This window comes from Psittacula echo (assembly GCF_963264785.1).
Source record: "Psittacula echo genome assembly, chromosome: 6".
Lineage (NCBI taxonomy): Eukaryota > Metazoa > Chordata > Aves > Psittaciformes > Psittacidae > Psittacula > Psittacula echo.
In genome coordinates this window covers 24,264,768-24,291,319 of record NC_137743.1, presented here as the reverse complement: position 1 = coordinate 24,291,319, position 26,552 = coordinate 24,264,768, and the positions used below count along the sequence as shown (strand labels likewise).

The 26,552-nt window shown below is 62.1% G+C and overlaps 1 protein-coding gene across 6 annotated transcripts in view; it reads right to left on the bottom strand.

The window, feature by feature from the left end:
* The window catches only part of TNS1 (tensin 1), a gene marked incomplete at its 5' end in the record, with an annotated part of 63,077 nt that extends 36,734 nt beyond the window's left edge, over positions 1-26,343 (bottom strand). For 3 of the 6 annotated variants that reach the window (XM_080620558.1, XM_080620559.1, XM_080620560.1), the window contains 10 exons: positions 19-83; positions 335-457; positions 978-1,028; positions 1,389-1,560; positions 1,882-1,931; positions 4,703-4,744; positions 6,863-6,901; positions 21,935-21,972; positions 23,145-23,259; positions 26,311-26,343. In XM_080620558.1, coding sequence (XP_080476684.1) covers positions 19-83; positions 335-457; positions 978-1,028; positions 1,389-1,560; positions 1,882-1,931; positions 4,703-4,744; positions 6,863-6,901; positions 21,935-21,972; positions 23,145-23,259; positions 26,311-26,343 — 728 coding nt within the window. Of the gene's footprint in view, positions 1-18; positions 84-334; positions 458-977; positions 1,029-1,388; positions 1,561-1,881; positions 1,932-4,702; positions 4,745-6,862; positions 6,902-14,645; positions 14,673-21,934; positions 21,973-23,144; positions 23,260-26,310 lie in introns of those variants that run through there. The other 3 variants (XM_080620561.1, XM_080620562.1, XM_080620563.1) reach the window with 1 other exon arrangement.
* Positions 26,344-26,552: the final 209 nt, after the last annotated feature.

Sequence of the window (26,552 nt, the reverse complement as noted above, 5' to 3'; positions counted from 1 at the left end):
ATGGTGTATCCCTCTCACCTGGCTGAGATGTTGCTGTAGTGCATGTAGGCAGCCACCACCACCCCCAGCCGGCCACGGTTCCCCTGTGGGCACACAGCAGAATGGGTGTCACAGGGGCAGTGGTGGCAGCAAGCACCCCTATACACATGCATCAGCCTACACAAATACCCCAAACCTTATAGACACACACCAATGTACACAAATACGTTGACACCTGCCCACACCCCAAGCCACAGACCACCACATCCCCTGCATCCCTCAGCCTCTGAGGCTGCTCAGCCCTATCTCTGCAGCCTCCCATTACTGTGCACCCCAAAGACAGGGTCCAGCCCACCTTGTTGTGCAGCACCACTACGTTGTGTGGCACCGCATTGAGCCATGTGTCCATAGCTTTGCAAATGCTGCAGATCTTCTCCAGTGCTGGGGTGTGCAGGTCAGGCCACCCAAAATCCAGCACCTGCACAGGGGAACAGACAGGGGTCACATCCACACCAGACTCTGCCCCCCTCCATAGCTCCAAGCCTGCCTGTGTACAAAGCCCAGAAGCGTAGAGCACATAGCCAGGATGGGCACCAGAGCGCTGTCTTGATGTACCCCTCCCAGCCTCTCCCCCAACCCTGCACCCCCCTGCCCAAAGCCCTGCCCTGGGGGGCTCAGCGGTGTCCCAGATCTCAGCTCACTCCCCCATCCCGGGTCACTCAGCTCGCCCATGGTGACAGGGATGGGGATGCCTTAGAGAGATCTCCAAGAGGCCCCAACAGCCAGGTTTGGGCTGAGGATAGGGTCGGCTGAGTTGAGATCACAGAAACTCATTGGGAAGGCCCAGTGTTTTCCTCTGGGCTTCCCCTCTCTGCTCCTCCGGCAGCTGGGTGGGATAGAAAGGGTGGTTGCTCCTCCCCCAGACAGCATGCAGCAGGGTGCTGGTCCCACAGACAGCCCTGCTCCGAGCAACTCTGCTTCCCACAGCTCTGACCCACCTTGGGGTGAAGTTTGCTGACATCATTTCTTCGCTCAGAGAGGTTGAAGAGCTTTGGGGAAGAAGAAAGAGTGAGGGGACATACTTCCTCCCTCGCTGCCACCTCGCTCCTCTTCCTCATCCCAGAGCCTCCCCAAATCCACCCATGAAAGGCTTCCCCAGATACATTAACCCGAGTAATGCCTTGCCATAGGACAACTCAATGGCCAAAAACCCACAGGGGGCCAAGAGACTGGAAAGCTTCAAGGAAGGAAAAAAAATCCATGTGCCTTAGTGCAACGATCCCCCTCACCACCGTCAAGCTCAGGTGGAGGCAAGGACGCAGTACTCATACCCTGCAGCCCCTTATCCCCAGGACCTGAGCACCCCAGCCCTTTCCCCAGCCTGGCAGGGATCCAGCCGTGCCCCTCACCACATAGTTGTCCCCGTGCTTGGACTTCAGCATGTGGGCCACCTCACGGAGGTTGCTGCAGAAGCTCTGCTCCTCAGCCGTGCTAGGGTAGGAGACGGCGATGATTCGCTCCGTGATGTACACCAGGTCCAGCTCGCAGCTGCTCTCCATGGCTGCTGTCAGGCTCATGCTCCTGGGCAGGGGAGGGGGCTGCTGTCAGGACACCGCACGGGGAGGGGACACAGTGACCCTTCCCCACCCTGCACCGCCCTGGGGGTTAGGCAAGACAGGCTGTGACACGTGGGGCTGTAGCGGCAGGTCTGCCCACAGCCTTTCCCCCGCTCTCAGCCCCCTTAGGGTGTCCTAGGGACCCAAAGTTGGTGATATCAGGTCATAACCCCTGTGTCTTCTCCATGGAGAGCATCTCCATCTGTAGCACATCTGGAGAAGCGAAGCGTTAGGGGGCAAAGGAGGGGAGGTTCAGGTCACAAAAAGGGGAAACTGAGGCATCTACCTGGACGCTTTGCGGCGTGACTGCCCACTCCTGGGGGATTTCGTGGCATCCTAAAAACCAGAGAGGAAAGGTGATCCACTACCCTGACCCAGCCCGCAGCCACCACAGGGATCCTGCTAGAGCTGGGTGTGATGATGCTGCTGGAGCATCCCACCCCAGTGACATTGCACTGCACACTGTAACACCCCCAAAACATTGCTGCCTCCAAATGCCACCCACTAAGCATCCCAGTGGCACCAAACACCTTGACATCACGCTCCCACCGTGGCCATGAGCAAAACCCAGCTCTCACAACCGCAGTGCAGCTGGGACCAGCCACCACAGGCACTGCAGGGCCAGTGCCTTGTACAGGGTCCCAGAGGACCTTTGAAGAGGATGCTGGGGGCAAGGGGGACAATCTCAGGCATGTCACAAGTCGCTCCAGTCTCAGCCAGGCTCCAAGCACACACCTGGAAGGACGGAGGGGCTATGGCCCTGCCCGGAGCAGTGGCAGGTCCCACTGCCCAAGCAGCGGCAAGGAGCCAGCCAGGAACCATGGTTTGCTTTGGCCTCAGCTCTGCAGAGCTGAGCGCCGGGAGGAAATGTTTGAGCTCTCAGAGCAGGAAACTTCTATTTATGCATGTTCTCTGGCCTCGAGAACTTCATCTGCAGCCAGTTTGCTCGGTGACTTCATGACCTCAGCCGAAAAACAAAGCAGAGTTTCCAAAAAAAAAAACCGCTAAGGAAAAACACACTCACACCTCATTAGTTTTAGTATCTCCAGCTAATAAGCAGGAGTCATTTAAAGACTCATCTCCTGCAAGCAGCAGATTCCGAGTCCCTGAAGGATCCAGAAACAAGAGATGCACCCTGCAGCCACCTCTTGATATGTCACTTTTGTCTCTGGAGCTGCAGGACCTGCTGCCACCCTCCTCAGGGGTGCAGCATTCAGCAAACAGCATGCTGGAAGCAGTGGGATGAGGTGAGAGAGGCTTCCCCATCGGCCTTCACCCACCAGAACAGTCCCAGGGGTGTTCCCATGGGCAGCTCTGTCACCCTCCATTAGCCTCACGTCCCCCATCAAGGTCAGGCTGCCCAGTGGAGTGGAGCTGCTCTCAGGCTCAGCTGGGGACAACCACCTCCCCTCTCAGCCAAAGCCACTGCAGGAGGCAGCAGCCCTGCCCAAGTGCCCGGGGGTGCTCAGGCGGCAGTGGCAATAACCCCCAGGTTCTCCTCAGGGTGCCCCAAACCTGCTCACCCCAGAAACCCCCCCCGCATCCCTGGAGTTAAAAACACAGCAAAAAGAAAGAGCAAAACACATAAAAAACCAGATCAAAAAAGGAGTTAAAACACAGCAAAAAGAGAGGTAAAATTTTCCTAGGCAGATCAGGGTGCGTGGAGCAAGCTTGAAGCCAAGCATGGGCTCATCCCTGTGTCGCCCAATGGTGACCAAGACAGGATCCCCGCCAGGGGCTCTGCCCTGCCCCAAACCCTTACAGCAAGAGACATCTGGGGTTCCCCACCTGCACTCGCCAGGGGAGCCCCATCAGCCCCTGTCACCCCACCCAGCTGCAGCACCCTCCCAACTGCAGCCTTGCCTGATGGAGGAGCTGACACAGGGCAACTGGGACTCATCCCCTCTCCTGCATGGGAAAACTGAGGCACAGAAGGGTAAGCAAGGCAGGAGCCCCCCTCCCCCTCCATACCTTAACGGCAGTGAGACCCTTGCTAATCCACTTCCATGGCATGGTGGCTCTGCTCCTAGCACCCTCATAGCTCGGGGGAGCGGGTGCCCATGGCCAGGGCCCTCCGGCGTACCCTGTCCTGGCAGGAGTCCCCCTGGCTCTGCCCCACTCCCCCCAGTCTAACGGCAGCCACCTCTGCCGCCAGCCGCTGCCCAAGGAGAGTCAGCCCACTATCAGCTGATAGGAGCCGGCACCCGCGTTGTTAAACAGCCCTGCCTGCCGACAGGCTGGGAGACTATGGAAAGGTCCCCTCTGGAGCAGAGGCACCAGCAAAGCCAGTATGTCCCAGTACAGCCCAGCACACAACAGGCTGGTCCCAGCCACACTGGGTTGAAGACCCCACTGCCAGCCCCATCAAACATCTGTCTCCCAGCCCCAGGCTGGCTCAGCGTGTCCCCAGGTTCTGGGCAGCACCCAAAACCCACAGGTCCCTTCTGTGATGCAAGGCATGAGAAAGGCTGCAGAAAAAGCAGGAAGCTTCCTCAAAAGAGACCAAATCCAGCAGAGGGGAATCCTGACTGTCCCGCTAGGTTATTCTAGCTGTGGATGGTCTTTCTCCAGTTCAGGGAGGTGCTGGAAACATGTCATGGACAACCAAAGGCATGCGGCAAAGCTGGCTCCCAGGTGAGGAAAGCTTTCACCCGCTTCCTCGTGGGAACTGCTCTGCCTCCATCTCTCAGGTCCCAGCCCCAGCACACAGGGAGGCCAGCAAGCCAGCTGCGGGCGGGGGGAAGCTGCCCGCGTTGACTTTGGCACTGTGTTTGTCTACACTGTCTTAGCAATTTCATGTCCACAGATTAAATAACATATCCCCAGCTAAAAGACAGGAAAGACGGCTTTGTAGCAAAAGCCCCAGGCCCCCCTCTGCTGGGCTCTGCCACCAACCCTGGGCACCTTGCTAGGCCTTTGGCATGGCCATCATCACTGTGGATGGCAGCGAGGGAGGGCTGGGGCATCCCAAGGATGCTAGGGGACTATGGGGCATCCTAGGCTGAGGGCTTTTGGCTGCGGTGGGTGCTTGTGGCAATGGGACAGGCACAAAGGGACTCCCCAGGAGGTCTCGAGACAGTCCAGTGTCTGTGGCTGGTAGCACTTACCAGGGTGTCTACCTGCTTCCTGATGCTCTCTCCCACGGATGGCTGCAGGCAGGCAGAAGGAGGGGAGGGTGAGAAAAAGGCAAGCAAGAGAGGAGAGATTGAGAGACATGCACACACAGAGCAGGGGACAGGGTCAAAAGTTCCTCCTGGGCTATTTCTGGCCCTTCCTAGGAAATGCACCATGGTCCCGTTTCCTTCCCTGCCTTTCAACATGTCCGCTCTTCCTAAAGGTCGTGAATGCCTCGAAACCCAAGCATGAAGACGGGGCAATGCTCAAGTACAAGGATGCTGCCATCCTGCCTCCTGCCAGCTGCCCCCCAAGCTGGACCACTGCTGCAGATGGATAACACTCAGCCGAACCCTGTGCTCCCTCCATGACAAGTGCCTGATGCCCCCCACACCTCCGGGTTCCCACCTGGATCCCCCATGGTCAGACCCCACAGCCAGGAGGTAAACAACAGGCGAGCCCGGCACAGCCCCACACCCTGCCTGGCCCCCAGCCACCAGCAGGCCCAGCTCCCCAAGATAAACCTCGCTCCACAGGACCAAAGAACTCCAGTGCAAGCGGAGCAGGGATCTGAGATGGTCAAAAAGGGGCAAATTTGGTGACACACTACCACAGAGAGCTTTGAAATGGGGCTGGAGACAGGAATTAACTTCCCAGGGTTAGGGAAGAGTGTCCAGACCCCAAATATAGGGAGCAGGGGACAGATACTTCTGCCTGGCGACAGCTGGCTGGGGATCCTGAGGGTGGTGCAGCAAAGGGACCCAGCTGGGTGGCTTATGGGGGTCCTGGGACCAGAAGGATGGAGGAAAGCCCTGAGACCAGGCTGCTCTGGACCTGGCAGTGGGGCCAGGGCTGCCATTTCCAGCCATGGGACAGGGCAAACCCCTTTTAATTTCCTCCCAGAGCCACAACTAACGGTCACAGCTTGGAGCCAACATGTTTTTGCTGGTGATAAGTGCCCGAGGAGGCTGGCAGGGGCCGGGGGTGCAGGCAGAGATTAAACCCGGGACAGATAACCACTGCAGGGCCTGGGGGGGGACACCACACTCTGCTCCCACCCCATCCCCTCGCTCACTTGGACTGATGCACTGCTCCCATGAGCTCTCAGGGGGGCATCCCCAAAACCCACTTTTCAGGTGAGAACCCCTGCTAGCTATGGGGTGCCCAGCCCAGGGCTCCGCAAGGGCCACAGCCACCCCAGCACTGGTAGGCTGCCAATCCCAGAGCCAAAACCCTGCCAGGGCCTCCTCTCCCCAGCGCCTGCCCCAGCAAGCTTTGGCACACGTCCGGAGCAAGAAGGAAGGGCATCCGCGCGGGCCCCGGGCAACGCCAGCCTCCTCGCCGCCACGTGCCCGCTCTGCCCGCCGCCACAGCATGGGCAGGATGGGGATGGGAGGGCTGCTCAGCCGGCAAGATGCTGCCTGCTCGGCACTGCCATGCCACACTTCCCAAACCTCTGCCCCAGTGTGGTCCTGCTCCCACTGCCATCCCAGTGCCCTGCCCAGAGAAGGATGCATTGTAAAGCATGGCAAAGGAGCACAGCTCTGCCTGTCTAACACCCCATTGCCTGTCCTCCCAGGATGGGGTGAATGGAGATTGGGCACACAGCTGTTTTCCCGGTGTCCAGAGAGGACAGGGTGGGAAGTGCTGTGCGTCGTCCTGGCTCCGGCTGCTCTGTAAAGGTCCCCAGGAGGGACAAAAGAAGAGGATGACAATAACAAGGGCTACACACGTGTGACCTTGGGCTCCCTGATTCAAAGGGACATCTGGTAGAGCCATCTCTGTGTGTGCAAGGAACAGCTCCAGCTCAGGCCAGGGAGAGGAGGCCTTCAGTGACCAGGGAACCCAGAGGAACCAGGCAGCCCCTCTTCCCTGAGGTACAACTCAGATCCAGAAGTCTGTGATGGCTGGGCTGCCCCAACTGATGCTGCTCAGACGTGGGATGCCCTGCAGCCAGCAAAGCTGGTGGGAACAGCACCAAACGGGGGGGTACCATTACCACAGGACCCCTGTGGTTTTGGGACAGGAGACTCACACCCTGAAACCCCTAGGCAGAGAAAGCCACAAGCCCAGTGCAGAACAGTGTCTTGTCCCACTCTGCATCCCCAAGAACCCTACCTGCCACCCACAGCTCACGGCAGGGGGTCACTTACCAGCTCATAGTTGACAGCAGTGGAGCAGGGGGTCACAGCCTGCAAGGAAACAGAAGAGGGCCAGGGTTAGTCCCTGCAACCAGCACAGGGTGTGAGAAGGGGCCAGGCTGCAGCATTCCCCCATTCCCCTGAGCAAACTCAGTGCATGCCCGCCCAAGGGGGTGACAGGGGTGCTGGTGACCCATAGCAGGAGCACAGGCAGCATCCCCAGGTCAAGGCTGGGCTCCCTGGGAACAGGAGTGGGCTCAGGGCTATGGGAGTGGTGCCGTTTATGCTCGGGCAGCCCCAGCCCCGGGTGGGCTGGGCACGGCACGGCACGGCACGGCACAGCATGGCTGCCTGATGCCAAAAGCAGCTCCTGGAACAAACCCCAGCCCAGCCTCGTGAGTGCTCCTGCAGCCGGCGGCTGAACAGCTCGGCTATTGTTACCTTAATTACCAGCGGCAATTACTGACAATTAACCTTGGGTTTTGCGTGCACCCCGGCCGGCCGGAAAGCTGCGGCACGCCGGGGTGGGAGCGGCAGCGGCAGGGGCAGCGCCTTGCCTGTTGGTGCCGGGGGCAGCGGGAACAGCCGCTCCAGCACCGCGCTGGGCCGGGGATGCCGGCGGTAGCGGCAGGGTGTGACTGGGAACACTTCGTCCCCTCTGAGCATCTCCATGTGCTCCCCGGAGCAGTGACCCCCAGCAAGCCATGCCCTGCCCCATCCCAGAATCCCGCCAATCTGCCGAACACCACCATGGCAGCACGGGGACACCCGCCCCCACCTTCCTCAGCCATAAAAAGCAGGATTTGCCCCAGGGACCCCGGTTAGAACACTCCCATCCCACCCCATCCCAACCCACTGGGTGATGCCTATTGCCTGCCCCATCCGCGGCCGCCAGCCTGTTCCCATCCAGACTCCCTGTTTTCTTCAGGGATTGTTGTTGTTCCTCCTCCAGCTCCCTTTCCCTGCACATTATTATTATGATTTTATTCTAATGCAGAAACGCTTCCATAAAAGGCCCCTTTCCCTGCCCTGCGGCGCTGGCCCCGCGCCAGCCTCCCTGGAATGTTCTCCGGCAGTGAGCCGCTGTGGACGGGGCCGGCGAGGGCTGTGCTGTATCCCGTATCCCTCACCGTGTCCCGCACACCGCGTGCTCTTCCCCTGGGGATGCACAACGAAGGGCTCCTGGCCCCACCCAGGCCCAGCTCCCGAGGCTGGTGACGGTGGGGGGAGATACACAGCTCCCCCACCGTGGGACATGCTGGTCCCTGTAGGGTCCATGCCCATCCCTCCTATGCTGTTGGCATCAGGAGGTTTGCGGGCTACAAATGCTTCTTTGGGTGGAGAATGGAGAAAACCGGGGTGCCCATGGTTTTATTTCCCTGCCCTACGGGGATCCTCAGATGTCTAACATGGGCATGTGCTCACCCTACAGTGCTCCTCCCATCCATAGGAGACACCAACCCAGCTCTATGCCAGTGCTCTCATCCCAGAAAGGTAGCTTTACAAGGACTGCAGGAATGCAACACTGTTTTCAGCTTCCGACCCTCTCTCATGTTCGGCTCAAACATGCCCCACATTCAAGGAGAAGAGGGAAGACCCAGCCCCATGCAACAGACCCCTTCCTGGGGAACCCAAGCTCCCGAGCCAGAGGTGCAGGAGCATCACTCCTGCTTCATGGGACTTGTGAGAGCATCACCACACACAGAACCAGGGTGACCCACAGGACCACTGCCACCTCCATTCCCAGGCAACCCGGTGCCCTGCGGGGCAGTGAGGGGTGGGAACGGCTGGGAGACCTGCACACCCCTGTCCCAGGCTTCGCCTTCCATGGCAGACACAGTGGCCTTTCTTCTCCCCCCCACCGGTGTTTGCATTCCTGCCGCCTGGACCCCGCCACCCAGCAGCCCTGCCCAGGAATGTGAGGAACGAGGCGCAGCATGGCTGCCGCCCACCCCACGGTCCCCCACGGCCCCCCAGGTCGCAGCCCCATCCCTCCCAGCAGCCACATCCCACCAGCCGCTGCCTTGAGACCTGCGTTTTGCCAAGCAGCAGAATCAGTTTCCCAGTGAATGAGGCCCCAAAGCCTAAAGTGGTGGGGTCTCTCTGATGTCTCATAGAGGGTTGGGCACACCCTGCAGCCTTCTCCTGGAGGGAAGCAACAGGCTTGCTTCACTCATAACCAGCTGTCACCGTATCACTGTACCTAGAACAACTCAGTGCCCTCAAGATGTCCAAACCCAGAAGTAAACACTGGGCTAGCTAATACCTGACAGCTCCTGAACACATGGCCCCAGGGCAGAGCAGCCCATGGGAGCCCTCCTTCACCAAACTACCTGGTGCAGCTCAGGAACCCACCTCTGCACCCCAGATCCCTGCCGGGCCTTCAGCACCAGCTCACAAGCACTGAGCGAAGCTGGAGGAATGCAGACATCCACCACGTACCTGGCTATCAGACACCTCAGAGCCTTCTCCACGCTACAACCAATGCTCGCATCTCCCTCCCAAATCCTTCCTCTCCCTCCTTCTCCTCCCTTTGCAAAACAACCCCTGCAGCCGTGGAGGAGCCCAGGGGCATCATCAGGTCCTGCTCCAGCCAGAGCATCCCCATGGGTTATAGGCCCAGCTCACGCAATGCCCGCAGGGCTGGTGGGAGACAAACCTCCACGGAGGGGCCCTGTGCTTTGGGAGCAGGCTGGGTCAGTGCAGCACTGGGCACAGGACGGGCTGGGGGAGCACAGGAGTCCCCCCAGCCCGGCTGCCTGAGCCGGTCGCAAGCTGGCCTGGAGCCCACAGCCCAGCCCGCCCGGCTGCTGGTGGGCGATGCAGGCCCATCTCTGACGCATATCCCTTCCTTTGGGTGGTGGTTTTTGTTTTTCCCTTCCCCAGGAGCTCTGATAAACATTCCCGAGCCGCTCTATATCCGGGCCGGTGCTGACCCTTGCGATGCCGGGAGCAGATGCAGCAACACCCACCCCAGCCCTCGAGCAGACCCCGGCATGCCAGAGCCGCTTCCCATGGCCAGGCACTAAGACACCAGCAAGCCAGCCTGGCTGGTGTGGTTGGGGCAGGAGACTTGCTATCAGAAGCGGTTTCCCTCGACATCCTGGTCTACCCCACAGCAAGCCAGCATCAGGCAGGCACAGCCCTCCTGGCTCCACTGTGCAGAAGAGATCTGTACCCCAAAAGAAGGGAAAAAGGCACCTTACTCCCTCCACCCCCCCAGGAAGGGTGTCCCCTGTCCAAACCACCCTGTGGGCTGGAAACACGGTTGCCAAAGAGGATAGTGACTCAGTGGCCAAATTTGCATCCCATGGGACCACACTAGGGTAGCACCAACGCCAGCTCAGCACACATCACCCCATGGTGGACTGCTTCCCTAGCAAGACCCCTAAGCTCTGTGCCACCCACATCCCTGCTGGGCTGTGCATCTCCTCCCCATGCCCCCCATGGCTCTCTGCTCACCCTCAGACCCTGCCTCAAGCAAGGGGGAGGGCACCCAGGGCCACTCCCAGGGCCACAGCAACCCCCCAGCCAACCCAGAGCCCTTTCCCTGCTCGCCAGCCCCGCAGCAGTCCCTAAGCCCTGCTAAACCCCCTCTTAGCCATAGTGGGGGGCAAAGCAGGGACGCCTGCTCTGACACCCCACGAGGAAGGCATTTCAAGGGGACAGGCTGGAGCCACCAAGTTGTAGTGTCAGGGAAGGTTTTCCCCTCTCCAGCACCTGTTTCCCCATTCCTGCTGGGATCAGCTGCAGCATCCTTCCCCCTGCCAGCCACAAGGATCTATAGGGTCTAGGCTCAGAGAGTGCCCCTGCAGCCACACGACTGCCCTGCCTGGGGGTGAGGTCCCCCCAGCCCACACCACGTGCTGCCTACTCCTGCCCTCACATTTCTTGGAGCTCTGGCAAATCTCCTGTTTATGCAACAAGTCCCCAGCGGGAGGACAGCATGTTTCCATCTGCACCCGCTCCCCCCTCGCCCCAGCTCCACCCTGCCAAACACAGCTCGGCACAGGAGGCACAGGGCAGCCATACGGAGCCCCAGCTCCCTGACACAAGGGTCCCGGGGAGGAAGCAGCACCCCAGCACCACACAACCCCTCTCTGCCCCCACCAGCACTCAGGGCTCTGCTGCTTTGGGGAGTTCCCCCCTTCAGGAGGGGGGTCCAGCTGTTCCGTAATGCAGGGGAGCGGCTTGGCTGGCGGCTCCGGGTGAGTCAGGCTGGGCTGACGCTGGGGCATGGAGGTCCCACTGCTCCCAGGCTTCCCTCTGAGCATCCCTGTCCCGCCCCACAGCTGGACCAGGACTGTCACCACACCATCCCCTCTGTGCCGGGATGCCTGGCAGTGCCCATGCCAGGGCACAGGCCACAGAGCTGCCCTGCCCCTGCGTTGCCCAAGAGATGCTGGTGGTACCCAGGGAGCTTACTGCAAAGCAAAGAACCAACCAAGAGATGCTCCCCAAGCTGGGATGGACCTTATCCCCTCTGTGTCCCCTCTGTGGTATGTCCTCAGGGAGCCGCCTCATCGCCCATCCCCGCCAGGAAGGCGGCAGCAGGGCCAGGAGAGAGGTCACCCGGTGCATACAGCCCTGCAGATTGGAATTGAGATACCTGTGGGGACACCAGCTCTTCCACCCTGCATTGGCCCTGGGGCCACCACTGGCACCCCAATGCACCCACAGCACGGCCAGAAGAGCGATGACCTCCCCTGCAGCGTGCGGCCAGCCAGGTCTGCCTGGCATGGGGAGAACAGGACAGGGAAGACAATGCACAGCGAAGCTCTGAGGGGTTGTGATGGAGGCAACACCACCAAAATAGCCCTGGTCTGAACCCAAATAAGGGCAGGTCCCTGCTCCAGGCTGGTCTGGGCAACCAGCCCCAGGGTTGCCAAGTGCCAGCTAGGGGAAGGAGGAAAAAGTAGCGCCCCAGGGCCTATTTTGTGGGGATGAAGGAGGTTTTGGGGGTCAGGAGGGGAACAGAAATGCCTCCACATGCCCAGGACAGGGGCTGACCCTGCTCTGCCAGCAGGCACTGCCTTGGCATAGGGCTGGCCACAGGCAGGGATGTGCTGAGCTCCAGTGCCTAAAAAGGCAACATCTGCAGGCAGCAGGTCTGGATCCGGCCTCGTGGGCCAGCGCGTGCCTGCCCGGCACCAGCCCCACAGCCCCAGCCATGCTCTGCTGCCAGCACCCACCCATGGGTGCTGCTACCCTGCTGCAGGGACACTCCACTGCGGGGACAGCCCTCACACTGGTCCAGCCAGCCTGCCCCAAGGGAGAGTGGGGGGTCACTATCCCCCCGCACCAAGCCTGCCCCAAGAGAGAGCATGGGGGTGCTTTCTGTCCCCCATCAACACGTCCCCTCCAGGTACCAAGCCAGCCACCAGGATTGGCCAGGGAGCAGTTCCTTCACTAGGGATTGGCCAGGAGTCACACTGGGATTAGCTGGGACACTGTGCTGCAAGGGGCTTCACCAGGACTGGGCCATACACAGGTTCTTACATGGGACTGGTCCATGCATGGATTCTTAAATGGGATTGGGCAGCAACTGGATTCTCACCTGAGATTGGTCAGTGCATGGATTCTCATGCAGGATTGGCTAGCACATGGATTGTTAGATAGGATTAGTCAACACACAGATTCTCACACAGGATTGGTCAATGTGTGGATTCTGACACGGGATTGGTCAGAGCACTCATTCTCTGCAGGGTGGGTCAGAGCAGTGATTCCTGCACAAGATTGGTCAGCGCACGGATGCTCACATGGGACTGGTCAACAAATGGATCCTGACAAGAGAACTGGCTGGGGCATGGGTACTTAAGGTGAAACTGGCCAGCACACTGGCCTCTAAGCAGATGGGCTGGCTGCTTTTTCCTTATAGTGAGCCCACTGGGGGGCCCTGCCCCACAGGTTTCCTCTGCAATGCTGGTGGAGCACCAGCAAGCCCCATTCCTAGGCATAAAGACCCTACTACAGGCTCTGGGCTGCCCCATGGCACAAGGGGCACCCACCACTACTTGTGGGGCTGCAACCCACCTCTAATGGTGGTCATGGTGCCAAAATAAGCCCTGACTGCCCCAGGTGGTCTGTACCTCCCAGCACCAAGCCCCCCGCGCTTCCCTCATGGGGAAAAACCCCAAGCAGATGGAGATCAAGGTCAGTGCTGTGCCTCCACCCCATGGGACAGAGCCAAATAGGCTGCAGTGAAACTGAACCAGTGAGCAGCACCCCTATAACTGGGGTCCCCCACCTATGGTGTCAGGAGGGGGAAGAAGAGATGGAGCTGCTCCCACTCAACCAGGGGCAGAACCATGGAGCTGCTCTTCTCTCTGCACCCCAGCACCCAGCAGGGCAGCTCCAGTGCTGATCCAGGGCTGCCAGCACTTTGACAGGATGCCCGAGGAATGGGCTGCACAAGGCCAGGCACAGGACAGCAGCAAAGCAAGCAGGAGCGTGGTCCAAGGCAGGCAGAGCTCTCTCATCCCCTAAGTAAGCCAGAGTGCAAATGGGCCCCTCGGCTCAAGACCCCAAAAAGGGAGGGAGAGGGGAGCACAGCCCCAAGCACAGTTTGTACCCTGGAGGGGGACAGCAGCCCTGCAGAGCGACAGGAGCCCTGCCCTTCCTGGAACAGGGGCCAGCAGGATCGCTGACAGAGACTTCATTAGAGAGGGTGCAGCTTGGGCTCGTTTTCCCATGACCCGCTTTCCCGAGTGGTGCCACCCCCAGGGATGGCTTCAGACTCCCGGGAGGACACACGCAGCCCTCTCAGTGCCACCACGCTGTAGGGACAAGGGGTGCCTGCTCGGGCTCCCCCCCAGCACCCTCCATGAGGACCAAGGGGGTTATGCAGTCACTGTCAACCCCCTGTCCCTGCCAGCTTCCCCACAACACCCCACGGGGTCAGCGGACCCGCTCCAGGGGCTGCTTCTGACCCCGAGCGGGACCAGGCGCCCCGGGAACGGAGCAGTTCTCTGTTTTCTCTTGTTTTCTCCTTAAAACTAGGAGGGCTGATGCCTCGCTCAGCCGTTTCCTCTCCCAGGAGCACAGCCCAAAAACATCTGCGCCGCGACATGCCCTGCCGGATTTAACCCTCTGCGGGCCCGGCGGCGCCGAGGAGCCGGGGGTCCCTACTCGGGACGCTGGGGGGGTGCACCCGCAGGGGCTGCCGGGCTCCTCGCCACTCATTAACCCCGGTTTAACCATTGACGGTCCCGCGGCGGGACCGGGCGGGGGGGGTTAACCCATGGGATGCCATGGGTGTCGCGGCCCCGGGCTGCCCCTCCCCTGTCGCCCACCGCGGGGTGACAGGCACCCGCCCGGCATCGCCCGCCCGGGCGCGGGGCGGGAGCGGGGCGCCGAGGGAGTTCCCCGCTTTCCCGCGCAGCCCTGGATCCCCGGGGACAGGTCTCTGCGCGCTCGGGAGGAGACGCGAACACTAGCGCCTGTGTCCCCCCCTCCGGGACACCCCGTGGGTCACCGGTGGGGAGGGGAGACCCCCCCCCGAGCCGCTCACAGCTCCCAGCCGGCAGCAAACCAACCCGACCCCCCTCCCCAGATCCTCCTCCCTGCGAGAACCGCGTTGCCCGCTCCAAGCCCTCCGCACCCCGAGACCCCCTCTGGGGAGCGACAACTGGGACCCCCCAACACGCGGGGGGGCAGCACCCCCCCAACACGCACCACCCCATCACAGCTTGGGTGTCATGCGTATCCCCCGCCCCCTGAAGAGATGCAACCCCGCGCAGCACACACACGCCTCCGGGGGACTGGGGACCCCCCTGCCCTCGCTGCCCACCCGTACCTGGTTCATGACGCTCCCGAAATCCATCCGGGATCTCGCCTGCCTACATCCGAAAGGGACGGCAGCGCTGCCTCACCTGGCCCAGGGGGCGCGGGGGGCGGCCGGGAGGGCCGAGGGGAGCAGGCGGGAGCCCGGCGTCGCCCGGGCGGGCGGGCAGACGCGAACGCAGACTGCAGGCAGAGCCCCCCTCCCTCCCCGGGCCAAGCCTGGAGAAGGAAGGAAGGAAGGACGGAGGGAGGAGGGAGGGGAGGGAAGAAGGGGGAGAGCCGAAAGGTTTCGCTCCCCTCAAGCAGGACCCCGGCGACGGAGGAGCGCAGGGGGTCCCGCAGGCCCCCGCTCCCCTCCGCACCCCTGGGGCAGCCGGGGACTGGGGAGCCCGGGGGCGCCGGCCCCGGCTCTGGGGAGGAAGGGGGTCCCGGGCGGCTTTTTCCACCACTCCCCTTTCTCCTCTTGCTCCTTCTCCCTCTTTCTTCCCCTTTTCCCTCTCTTCCCAGCTGCACGGCGCGCTCCAAGTCCAGCCCCGCTCCGCTCCCCTCGCCTCCCCTAAAAACGCCCTTAAAGGCAACCAGGAGCCCTTATCGGGCAGCTGGCCCTGGGTGAGGGGTACAAGCAAGCGGGCAGACCCCCCCCAAAAAAAAAAACTACCCCCCCCAACACCTCCACTGCGTCCCCTTGCAGAGCACCTTGCACCCCGTGCTGAGGGGCCACAGCGAGTGATGGGGTGCAGCGGGGTCGGGGCCTTATCGCCCCATGTGACGCCACCAGTGTCCCAGTGCCCTTGGCTGCAGGGTAGCAGGAACAGGGCTATGGGGCCCTTCTTGGGGCTTTTATCTGCCTGGCACCCCCTGGCACAACTTGGTCCCCCCTTCCACATGCAGGACGAGGTGCCCAATTAATGGTCCTTGGGTGCCCGGCACCCCCGGCCTTGCAGGATGATGATTTACCATCCCACCCCCCAAGTAAAAAGCAAGGCCAAAATGCTGTAAAAGCTACAGATGTCCCTTGGTACATGGAGCCACACCAGTCCTCATCTGCCTGTCCCAAACCCAGGGTGTGCCCAGCATCCCCCTTGCCTTCCTCCCATCTCCCTTCCTCCTCCTCTGGGGCTCTGTGTGGCCATGGCCAGAGCTCTACTCTCCCCAGCCACCCCTGGAGCAGCCCAGCCCCGCCGCTGCTTCGCGGGAAGTGCTCAGTGCTGGGAGACCCGAGAGCACACCGGGAAGCCCCCTGCAGTGCAGGGCAGGGGAGGCCGCCGGCAGCGGCCCATAGAGCAGCGAGCCGGCCGGGGAGGCGGCGAGCCAGGCACTCGGCCCAGAGCTGTTGACATTTTCTCACCCAACGCCTCCCCGTTCCTGTTTGCGTTTCCGTCCTTGCAGTGTGGGCTTAGCCAAAGGGCTGGGGCTGGGTCCATCCACACGGAGAAGCAGCTCGGGGACCCCTCCTGCCTCACCAACCCCCAGGAGTCACGAGGGAGGGGTTGGGGGGGGGGGGCTCTCCCTCTGCCCTCCGTCAAGACTCCTGTAAATTCATCATCTTTGTGAGTGCAATCCCACTCCAGCCGATCCTGCCCAGCCCCTCCATGCCTCAATTTCCCCAGCAGCCAGATAGAGCCATGGGACAGGAGCACCAAGAGGCACCAGTGGACCTTTCCTGCTGCCAAGGATGAGGCACCAGAGCGCCGACATCCCTGGGTGGCACCTCCTCATCCCCTCCCGAGGAAGCACCTGCCGCATTATTCTCCGTGGCACCCAAGGGCATGGAGCTGAACCCCAGCAGCCACCACGCTGGGGACAACCCCCCCAGCCAGCATCCACTGGCACCCCCAAACAAGCTCTGCCAGCAGCACAGCCCCCAGAATCCAGGCATCCCAAAAATGAGGGGAATACTGTGAATGGGATGGAGGGGAAATGAACATCCTGCACCAGGGGAACTGGACACAGATCCCAGCTCAGCTCCAGCACAGACCCCCTTATGGACCCCCAAAGCCCCAGTTCCTTGGGAGGCGGCTGCAGGCCAGCTCCTGGACCCTGGGAAACACCAGCAGCGGAAGAGCCAGGGCCAAATGGGAAAGTAGCTGAGTGGGATAGAAATGAGTGGATGAGCAAAGGGCACTGACAGCAAGTCCCTGTCCCTGGGAAGGTGACAGGAGCTGTCCCCTGGGGAGCTGACGTGTCCCCTTCGCAGGACACAGCCAGAGAAGTCCTGTCAACACCCCTGAACTCCAGCCACCTCCTGGAGCTATCAACTCAATGTACCAGTGAGAGCAGGTCCAGCAGACAAACAAGTGACTCCAGTGGCCTCTGCACCCTGTGGGGTCCCTTTAGCACCCACTGAGAAACCACCCCCCACCTGAACCAGCTCCTCCACAACCCTAAACAAGCCCCCTTGAGCATCACTACTCCAGATGTCAGCAGCAGAAGGGGAACCTGGGGACCACATGCCTGGCGGGGTCATCTCCAGAGGTGAAAGCACACACAGATGAAGCCCCAGTGCAGGGTCTGTAGAAGCCCTCTTGAGCCAGAACTTTCACCTGGTTTGCGGTCAGTGCCACCCCTTGGAGGTCCCAGAGGACCCCCAGTACCCTTCCCAGCACAAGTCCCAGGAGGGGTGGCCACAATGGTCTGGGAAGGGAGCAAATCAGTGGGAAACAAGCCTTCTGCTGGAGCCCCTGTTCAGTGCAGACCTGGCTTCCCACCACCGCAGAGCCCTGGAGGGCTGGATCTGGTCCTGGTTAACTGCGAGGAGGGAGGGAGGCTGGTGGTCCCCACTGCCCCAGCCGACACCCCCCAGGCCAGCCCTGGCCCCTGCTCACCCATGCAGAGGCTGGGCGGTCTCAGCAACCCTTCTCTCTGCCCACCCTCCCTGTGCTCAGCAGCACTCAGAGGGTGCAGAGGAGAGCCCCAGCTCCTCCCGAGCAGCCAAGACGACACCTCCCCCGGCCCCCCCGCCCCAGAGCTGAGAGAGGCTGAATATTTGGGCAGTGACGTAAAGAAGGGGAAAAAGGAAAGGGGGGGGGGGAAATCCCCACAGAACCCCCTCCAGGACACACTGCACAAACACGACCTGGCACAGCACCACGGCAGCGCCGACCCCCACAGCCCCCCCATCCTGCCACCCCGGCTGGGCCCGTGCCAGGACCAAGGACACATTCCTGCGGCATTCCTCCCCCCCCCTGCAGCCTGCTCTGTGTGGAGACTGGGGGTGTTTCTAATTACCTGTCCCGAAGCACCAGGGGGTGGCTTTTGATGCAACATCGGGGACAGGGACGGGAAGCAGTGAGGCTGCAGAGAGTGCAGAGAGAGCAGAGTGGCTGGGACAGTGAGCAGGGACAGAACATGTCCCCTAGCACAAGCTGGGACATGAATGTCCCCTCCCTACAGCCCCTGTTCCTGGCACAGCCATGGGGAGCCTGCCATACCCCACTTGGACTTGCGTCCAGCACTGCCCAGGCCTCTGGCCATGGCACAAGCTGCAGGGTACCCATCACCACAAGTCAAGCCTGCCCAGAAGGGTCCAACCACCCCCTGCCTCAGTTTCCCTTCTGGCTCTGACTCACTTTACTGGTGGGGGGTCCCCACTGAGGGCAGGAGACACACATCCCCTTCATCACCACCCGGTGCCCACCCACTGCAATACCCCACCACCAAGGAAGGGCCCATTGGCTCTGGGGGCACTGGGAGCTATTGCTCTGGCCAGGATGCGCCTGGCTGCCCAGCCCTGGCCCCGCTCCAGCCCCTGGTTTAATGATGGACAAACAACCCCTCAGGAGTTCCATCGCAGGGGGGCACTTGAAAAACAAGCTGGGCCTGGCACAGGGCCAGTGAGGATGGGTGGTTCTGAGCTGGGAGCACACGCATGTGACCACACAACCGTGTGCGAGCACGCTTGTGCACACACATGGATGTGCTTGCACGCACGTGCATACCCTGCAGTCTCACACGCACATATGTATCTGCAAGCATACTTGATCATGCACACATGTGTACATGCATGGTCGTGCAAACACATTCATGTTCTGGCACATGCATGCACTCACACACTTGTAGAAGCACGCACATACTCACACACATAGCCCAGCATTCCAGCATGGCTCCAGTGCTACTGTCAGCTTCCCAGGGGAGACACTGGGGGACAAGGCAGCCTGCAGACGCCCCAGCCCCACGCTATGTGCTGTGCCTCAGTTTCCCCCGTGGCACACCCTCGCATCCCCACTTCTCCAGGAGCTGTGGGCCCCAGTGTGCCATGGGGCGAGCAGGGCAGGATGGAGCCCTGCCAGGCCCAGGGGCTGGCACAGCCACCACTTCCCAGAACCACCCGCCGGCAATGGCCAGCCAGTTCGGCAGCCAAACACCACAGCTCTCCCTGTTGTCAGCCAAACCAGCCATCAGCAGGCGAGCTCCTGCCACAGGCAGAAGCATCATCCCCAGTCTGTTCTCAGCCTCTCCAAGTAGCATCATGGCAAAATCCAGCCACAGTCAGTGAGTGAATCCCAGGGGATGGGGACACCCCCAGCACTTTTTTTGCTCCACAATTTGGAGCATCCTCGGGGTCCTCCCATCATCTTGTCTGGGAGGGCAGTGTCACCACCAGATCCTGGCTGTGCCACAGCCAGCATGTGCCCACACACGGGCTCACCCACACTTGACCACTTCCACAGAAAGCACTGCACCCAACACCATGTCCTCATCTCTGCCTCTCCCTGGACAAGGCTCCGTGACTCAGTTTCCCCACTTTTGAAAGGAAACTGCACCCCTCCTTGTTTTGGGCAGGCAGTTTCAGTGCAGGGAGGGAAGGAGGGGACAGGCTCAGCGGGTCAGATACACACCCATGTCCATCCGTCCGTCCTCCTCAGAGGGAGAGAGGTTTGCTAAGCAAAGAAAAATCCCTGAGCGGAGGCGCTGAGCACGAGGAGGGCCTTACATGGGCATGGGAACAGCGTCGTGCTTCCCAGCTGATGTGTGTGTGGCTGCCCTGGCCCCCTCAGAGCCGGGCACCCCGCCAGCATCGCTGCCACTGTGGGGCATGGGTCCTGCTGCTGTCTCTCAAGCAGGGGGGGACCTCGAGGGGTGCAGATCACTGCCAGGGCACAGGTCCTGCCTTCCCTGGCACAGTTCTGCCCACTGACTGCCTCCTTGGGGACACAGCATGCCCCAGCACCCCAAAACCTCCCTGGTGTCTCCACACACACCCCAGTGCTCCCCCAAATATCCCCATCCCACCCCAGATACCCCCTGGCACCCCAAACCATCATCCCCGGAACAGCCCTTCACACCCCGCCAGCCCCCCTTACAGACACCCCTATCTCTCCCCTCTCCCACCATACTCCATCCATTTGGGGTAAGTGGGGTCTTCCCCCCGCCCAGGTCAGGAGCCAGCTGTGCTGGGGTACAGCCAGGGAGGACAGAACAAGGGGTCAGGGTAGGTCCCAATGGGTTAAAGATGGGGACCAAAGGGAAGATGCTGCCAACAGCATTGTGGGACAGGCTCCAGTGTCAGCAGCCACTAGAGAGGGGAACACCAGGACCTCAGCAGCATGTCCAGGGCAGAAAGAGGATGCACTTCGGGGTGCAGCTGCCAGCAGTTTGGAGGTGAGCCCAACTTCCCGCTTCAAAGTATCCTGGGAGTGCAGGGGTTAAACGTGAGGGGCTCCAGGTATACAAGAGGCCATTTCTGCTCAGTGCCAAGCCCCCTCCCCACACTCGCCCTCCCCAGAGACCCTACAATAACAAGCTGGTGTGTGAGTCAGCTGGATGCTTGCCCAGCCGGAGGAGCCCCTCCCTGGGCGCTGGCCCAAAGGAGCTCTGCGGAAGGCCCCTGGTCCTGGCCCCACGCACGTACCCCCCCCCCCCCCAGCAGCACACCCCTCAGCTAGCTGGCCCCACAGAGGGGGCTCCAGCTTCCAGCAAGCGTGGGAAGGGTGATGGAGGGTAATGAATTGCAGCCAGCTGCTGGAGTGAGCCACAGGCTGCCCCTGCACACAGGCTGCCCATACGCTGGGACCCTTGTGTGAGCGACCTCATGGTTCACAACCCCATATCAGACATCAGAGAATCCCCACCGGGCACACACCCAGACGCATGCGCTTCCCGACGCTCCCTCCTGCCTGGAAATCACTGGCAGATGCTCCTGGCCGCTGCCTGCCATAATGTGGGCATCCCCTCATCCCATGCCCCCTCGCCTCTCCCCACAGCACAAGACAAACTTCCTCCTCTGGCCTCAGCCCCCGGGCATCTTTGGCACAGGGTCACTAAGGTGCCACAGGGTGCCAAGGCTGTCACAGTGTCCTGGGATAGCAAAGGGTCCTCAGGATGACATGGAGTTCCCTGGAGTGGTGCAAGGTCCCTAGGGTTGTCACAAAGTCCTCACATGGCACAAGGTCCCTAGGGTTGGCACACATGGTCCCCAGGGCTGGCACAGCCCCACCGAGCCTGCCAGCCACCTCTGCCCTGCCTGCTCAGGGCCCAGGGTGCCAGACATGTGCCCACTGTGTCCCCACCTCCTCCGCCAGCCCAGCCCCGGTTTAGTGCTCTCCCACACCGCAGCACCCTGCAAAGCCCAACACATGCCTGTCCCCCAGGACAGCCCCCTCAACCCCCCCAGACCTTTCCTCTCCCTCCCTGCCCAGGCACAGGCACGGGCACGGGCATGGGCATGTCCCAGCCCATGCTGCCTGCCCGGGGCACACCAGCCTCTTTCCGCCCGAGATGCCAGCCGCGAGCCGGCTGGCACACATGGCTCCCTGGGGATTCAGCAATGCGCAGCCTCCCCTGCCCCAGCAGTGCAGCAGCAGGTGCTGTCCCACCTCCAGCTCCCCGGAGAGCCTGGGTTGCCGTAGGGTTCCCCTCCGCCAGCCCGGCAGCCGGACAGGCAGACACCACCACCGGGCATCCTCAGCTCCACTCCTGCCTGCCAGAGATCCGCCTGCGGCGGCGCTGGGTATCCCAAGATGTGCTCAGCCTGCGTGCGTGCCAGCGGCAGCGCTCGGCCATGGCGCATGGCATCCACATGCAGCAGCACCCACCCTGACAAAGGGCACCAGCTCCAGGTGCTGGGGCGCTATGGCCTCCTCTGAGCAGGGCTGCACCCCAAAACCCAGCCTTGTTCCTGAATGGGCACAAGCCATCACGTGCCAGGCAGCAGGATGGTACTGTCAGCCTCACCCATTGGTGACACCAGCCCATCTGGGTGCCCACCTGGTGGACTCAGCTAGCATATGGACCATGGCATCCCCCCTTCAAGCCCCTTATGTCCCGGGCACAGATAGGAATGCCTCAGGGTGACAGCCTTACCTTGGCTTGGCACTTGGTGTGGCAGGAGAGCTTGCAGCCTGCAAGAGGAAGAGGGGAGAGAAGGTTAGAGGGAGCAGGAGAGGGAGCATTGCTGGAGGCAGCCCCGGGGCACCCAATGTGCAGGGCAGGACGGGTGGTGTCACCCTATGCTGCAGGGCACACAGCACCTTGGCAGTGGGCACAGGTTGCCAGGACGTGTACGTGGATGCCCATGCCTTGCACAAGCACATGAACGTGCTTGGTGGCACCGGTACAGCATCACATGCACATGCATGTGGCACTTGGGCACACACCAATGTGAACGAGCCATCCCCCCCTCAGTGTGCAGCGTGCCAGGGAGCGTGCGGGTGCAACCCCCAGTGCCCAGGAGCGAACGGCATGAAGGGAGAGCCGTGCATGCACACATCACACGAGGCCTCATACGTGTACTGGCATGCACAAGAGCGCCACGGGGGAGCTGCCAGTGCCCATGCCACCTCCTGCCCGCCTGCTTTTGTTGCACGCTCGTGCCGGTATGCCTGCAGAGAACAGCACATGCACATGGTCACTGCAGGCCAGAGACACACACAAACACAGGGCACTGCCACACCATCCAGGCAGCCCTGCAAAGCCACATGTCCCATTCCCAGGGGACACGAGGGTCCCCATGCAGCACAGCCATGGCCACGGCTCCCCCTCAGGCCCTGTTCCCCCTTGGGGCTGTTTCCTGCAGTGCAGGAAGCCACATTGTTCCTGCAGCCCGTGGTGTTTCCGCCCGCCATCCCTCGCACAGGGCTCAGCAGCACGGCACACGTGCGAGGGGCCGCAGCATCGCCTCTGTCCCACCGGGCATGGCACAGGATGTGAGCACCCATCCGTGCGCACAGACCTGCATGTGCGTGCACACTCATGCGGCGACTGCTGCACGCTCACTACACACACATGCGCTGACACACAGCTACATGCACACATGCCTCCATGGGCCACCATTGCCTCCCAGCCACCTTCCCACCTGCAAAGGCACCACACACGCTGTTGCACATCCACACACTCCCCTCTAACACTTGCACGCACATGTGTGTGCACACAGGTTGGCACAAGTACATGTTCCCACCTTCCCATCCTCATGCATGCAGCTGTACATGTAGGCATACCAGTGCATCCCCTGATGTCCTGCAACCCCCCTCGGTACACCCCCTTTGCCACACGTGTGCCCAAGCCCCCAGCTCACCTCGGCAGGTGCTGCCCTGGCGCGTGATGGCCTGCCGGCAGATCCCACATGCCTTCACCTTCTTGAAGCTTGTCATCTCGAAAGTGTGTTCGGGGGGGGCCTCCAGGTCCTGGGGCTGGGAGAGGGGACACAAGACTTCGTCAGCGAGATAAAGGTGGCATGGACCCAGGCACTCAGCCCTGCCCTGCCTCAGTTTCCCTCTGTGCAGGGGGGTCATCCTCCATCCCCCCCATGGGAAGAAACATGTGTGCCCCTGCACTCCATCACCAGGGGCCGTGAGGCAATGGGCACGGCGGGGTGGGATGGGGCGATCCTAAGCTTGTCCCCGGGTGGGCAGCGAGCAGCGAACCCCCGTTCCCAACTGCTGAGGCCCCTTTAAATAGTCTCTGCCGCCCCCTGGCGGGCAGCGCGCACGCCAGCAGGCCTGGGGGGGGGGTGCACACGCGTGTGCGCACGGACGGGTGTGCGTGCTCGTGCACGCGCAGGAACGCACGTGCGAAAACGCGTCCCTGCACGTGCAGGGATGTGCCTGCGCGTCGGTGCGTGGATACGCAGACACGCGCGCGTGCGCCCAGGGACGCGCCGCCGGAACGGTGCCCGCGCGAGGAGCGGTGTCCCAGCGTCACCGGGTGTTCTGGGGTGGGCGCTGGGCAGCGCGTGCCTGGGTGTGTGACAGGAGTGCGGTGCCCCCTGAGCGTGAGCGGCCGTGGCCGCCCTGCCCGGCACAAGCCCACATCAAGGGGAGGCCGATGCTGGAAGTGCAAGCACCGGGTGGATCCGAACGCGTGCAGGTGCTGGGGTGTGAGTGGGCGAGCGTGTGCGTGTGCTCGCGCAGGGGAGCTGCGGGCAGCCAGTGTCCATGCCGACCCTCGCCGACTGCTGGGGGGGGAAGAGCGTACTCCCTGGCAGCATTCCAGCTTGCCCACCCACCCGCTGCCAGATGAAGACATGAGCCCCTGTAAATCCGCCTTTTCATGCCGAGACTAATGAGATTAAGCAGAGGCCCAGCGGCCCCCCCTCGCCCAGGCGCTCTGCTCCCCTCCAGCCTCTGCAGCACACCAAAGCCAAGGAGGATGGTGCCAAAGTGTCAGGGTGCTCGGTGCCCCCCCCAAAAAAAACCTTCCTGCCTCAGTTGCCCCAGTGCATGCAAGGACAGGCAGAAGGGCCGCACACACGCACCACGTGCCTGCACATGTGCAAACACCCTCAGGGCTGTAATGGCACTGTGTGTCCTACACGCAGTGCATGTGTCAAGGTGTATGTGCACACCTATGAGTGTGCAAGTATGTGTGAGTGTGCACATCCCTGCCAGCCACAGCAGCAGCAGACACATCGGCATATTTCCATGTTCCCACATGCAGGTGCAGGTGCACGTGCAACTGTGTGCACATTTGCACAGGTTTGTACACATGTGTGCAAGCCCCTCTTGCCCAGGGAACCTGCTCCCACTGGTCCCTCAGCAGCCCCAAGCATTTGTACCACACTCTGGGGGACAGAGGTGCACACAGCTGGGAGCATACACACCATGCACATGTGTGTGCACAGGCGTCTTGTCACCCATCTGGCAGCCGTGGGAATAGCTCCCCCAGGCCCCGGGCTCCCACGCTGCAGTTGCTGGGTGACAGCAAGGCCTAACGATGCCATGAGCTCGTTTGCATATGGAAAGCAACATCTTTGCTGCCGGGTGGCCCGGGAAGAAGCCTTGCCCCCTGCTCCCAGGGACCCCCAGACAGGATGCCCTGCGATGCTGACACATCCTCCATGCACGTACACCCCACTCTGCTCTGTTAGCATGCCACACGTTAGCATGGGCCTGCTTCATTAACAGCAATTATCCTCGCTAGGGAAAGAGTTATCCCCTCTGTTCCCACCCCACGGAGTCCCCTCTGCTTGTCTCATTGCCAACACCCTCCCCATGCCGGAGGCCTGCCGCCTGAGCACCCAGCTTTACACCTCCACCTTTCTGCTGCTGGGGGGCACCCTGCCCAGCCAGTGCCATCCCACCAGCCAGGGAACCAGCCCATCCTATGAAAACACCCCTGTCCCAGTGCCATACTGGCAGAACCCCAGTTAGCCTCACTCTCCCAGGACTGGGAACTGCTGGGAGGATACATGGGGGAAATGGGGAGCCTCTTGGGAATGCCACCTGGGTACTCATGGATAGGTATCCATCTCCAGGGGGTGGCTCCCATGTGGTGCAGGAGGAGTGAGGATGGCCATGGACATCCCTGGCCACAGGCACCCCAACGCTCAGACCCAAGGAGGCTGGAAGGGGACCCAGGTGTCCTGGGCTGGAAGAGGCACTGGAGAGGGAAGCCAAATTCATCAGGATCCAAGAGGCCTGGGTTCATTGCCCAGCACTGCAGAGAGGTGCAGCGGGGGGGGTAACTGGGACACCCAGTTCCCAAGAGGCTGTAAAGCCGGGGTGGGTGTGGGGGCACTGGAACTCCTGGGTTCAGCCCTATGGGCTCAGGCTCACCCACGCTCTGCACCACACTGCACCCTGGCTCACCTTCTCACCCTGGTGATGAGGGAGAACGATGGAAAGCACAGAGCCCCAAACCCCCAGTACTAACAGGATCCCCCGTTTGCCAATTTCCCTCCACTCCAGTGGAGCAGCAGAGCCTCAACACCAGGGAATGGTGGGGAACTCTGGCCGGTGCCGCGGGCTGGGCGTCGTGGGGGTTCTGTCCCCCACTCTCTCCATCCCCAGCCCCACACCCCCTCCACAGACACCCCTGTCCCGCATCCCATCCAGGCCTCTCCATCGTGCACTCCCTGGCGCCCACCGCCGCCGCTCTCCCGGGCTGGTCCCGCTCCACTCTGCTCTCCCCAGTTCCCGGGGCTCCTGCCGGCCCTGCTCCCCGTCGGGTCCCCCCAGCCCCGCTCCAGTGACCGGCCGTCCCTGCTAGCCTCCGCTCGGCCTCTGTTCCCCTAGCGCCTGTTCCGGTCCAGGTACCAGTGCAGCACCACCGGTTCTCCTAGCTCCAGCCCACCCGCCCTGGCGCAAACTCCCCCGCTCCGTCCTGGTCCCCGCCGCTCCCCCCGCCCCGTCCACCACCCGCTCGCGGTACCAGCCCCGCTCCGGGACACCGCTGCCGGGCCCCACCGTGCTGCCGCCCGGCTTCCCCTCGGTGCCGCCCGGTGCGGGCGCGGCGGGTCGTATCCAGAGCAGGCAGGAGAGGCAGAGCCCGGTCATGCTGCCCGCGGCGCAGCCCCGCGGCCGGCCGAGCCTCCCCCGGCCCCTCGCTCCGCCCGCCCGCTCCGCCCCCAGGCCCCACACCGCCCTCCAGCCGGGGGAGAAGGGGGGTGCCTTTGCAAACCCCCCCCACACTGACTCCCACGGCGCCCATCGGGACTCCGGCCGAGGTGGCGCCGGCGGGCGGCCAGGACTCCCCACCCCAGCAA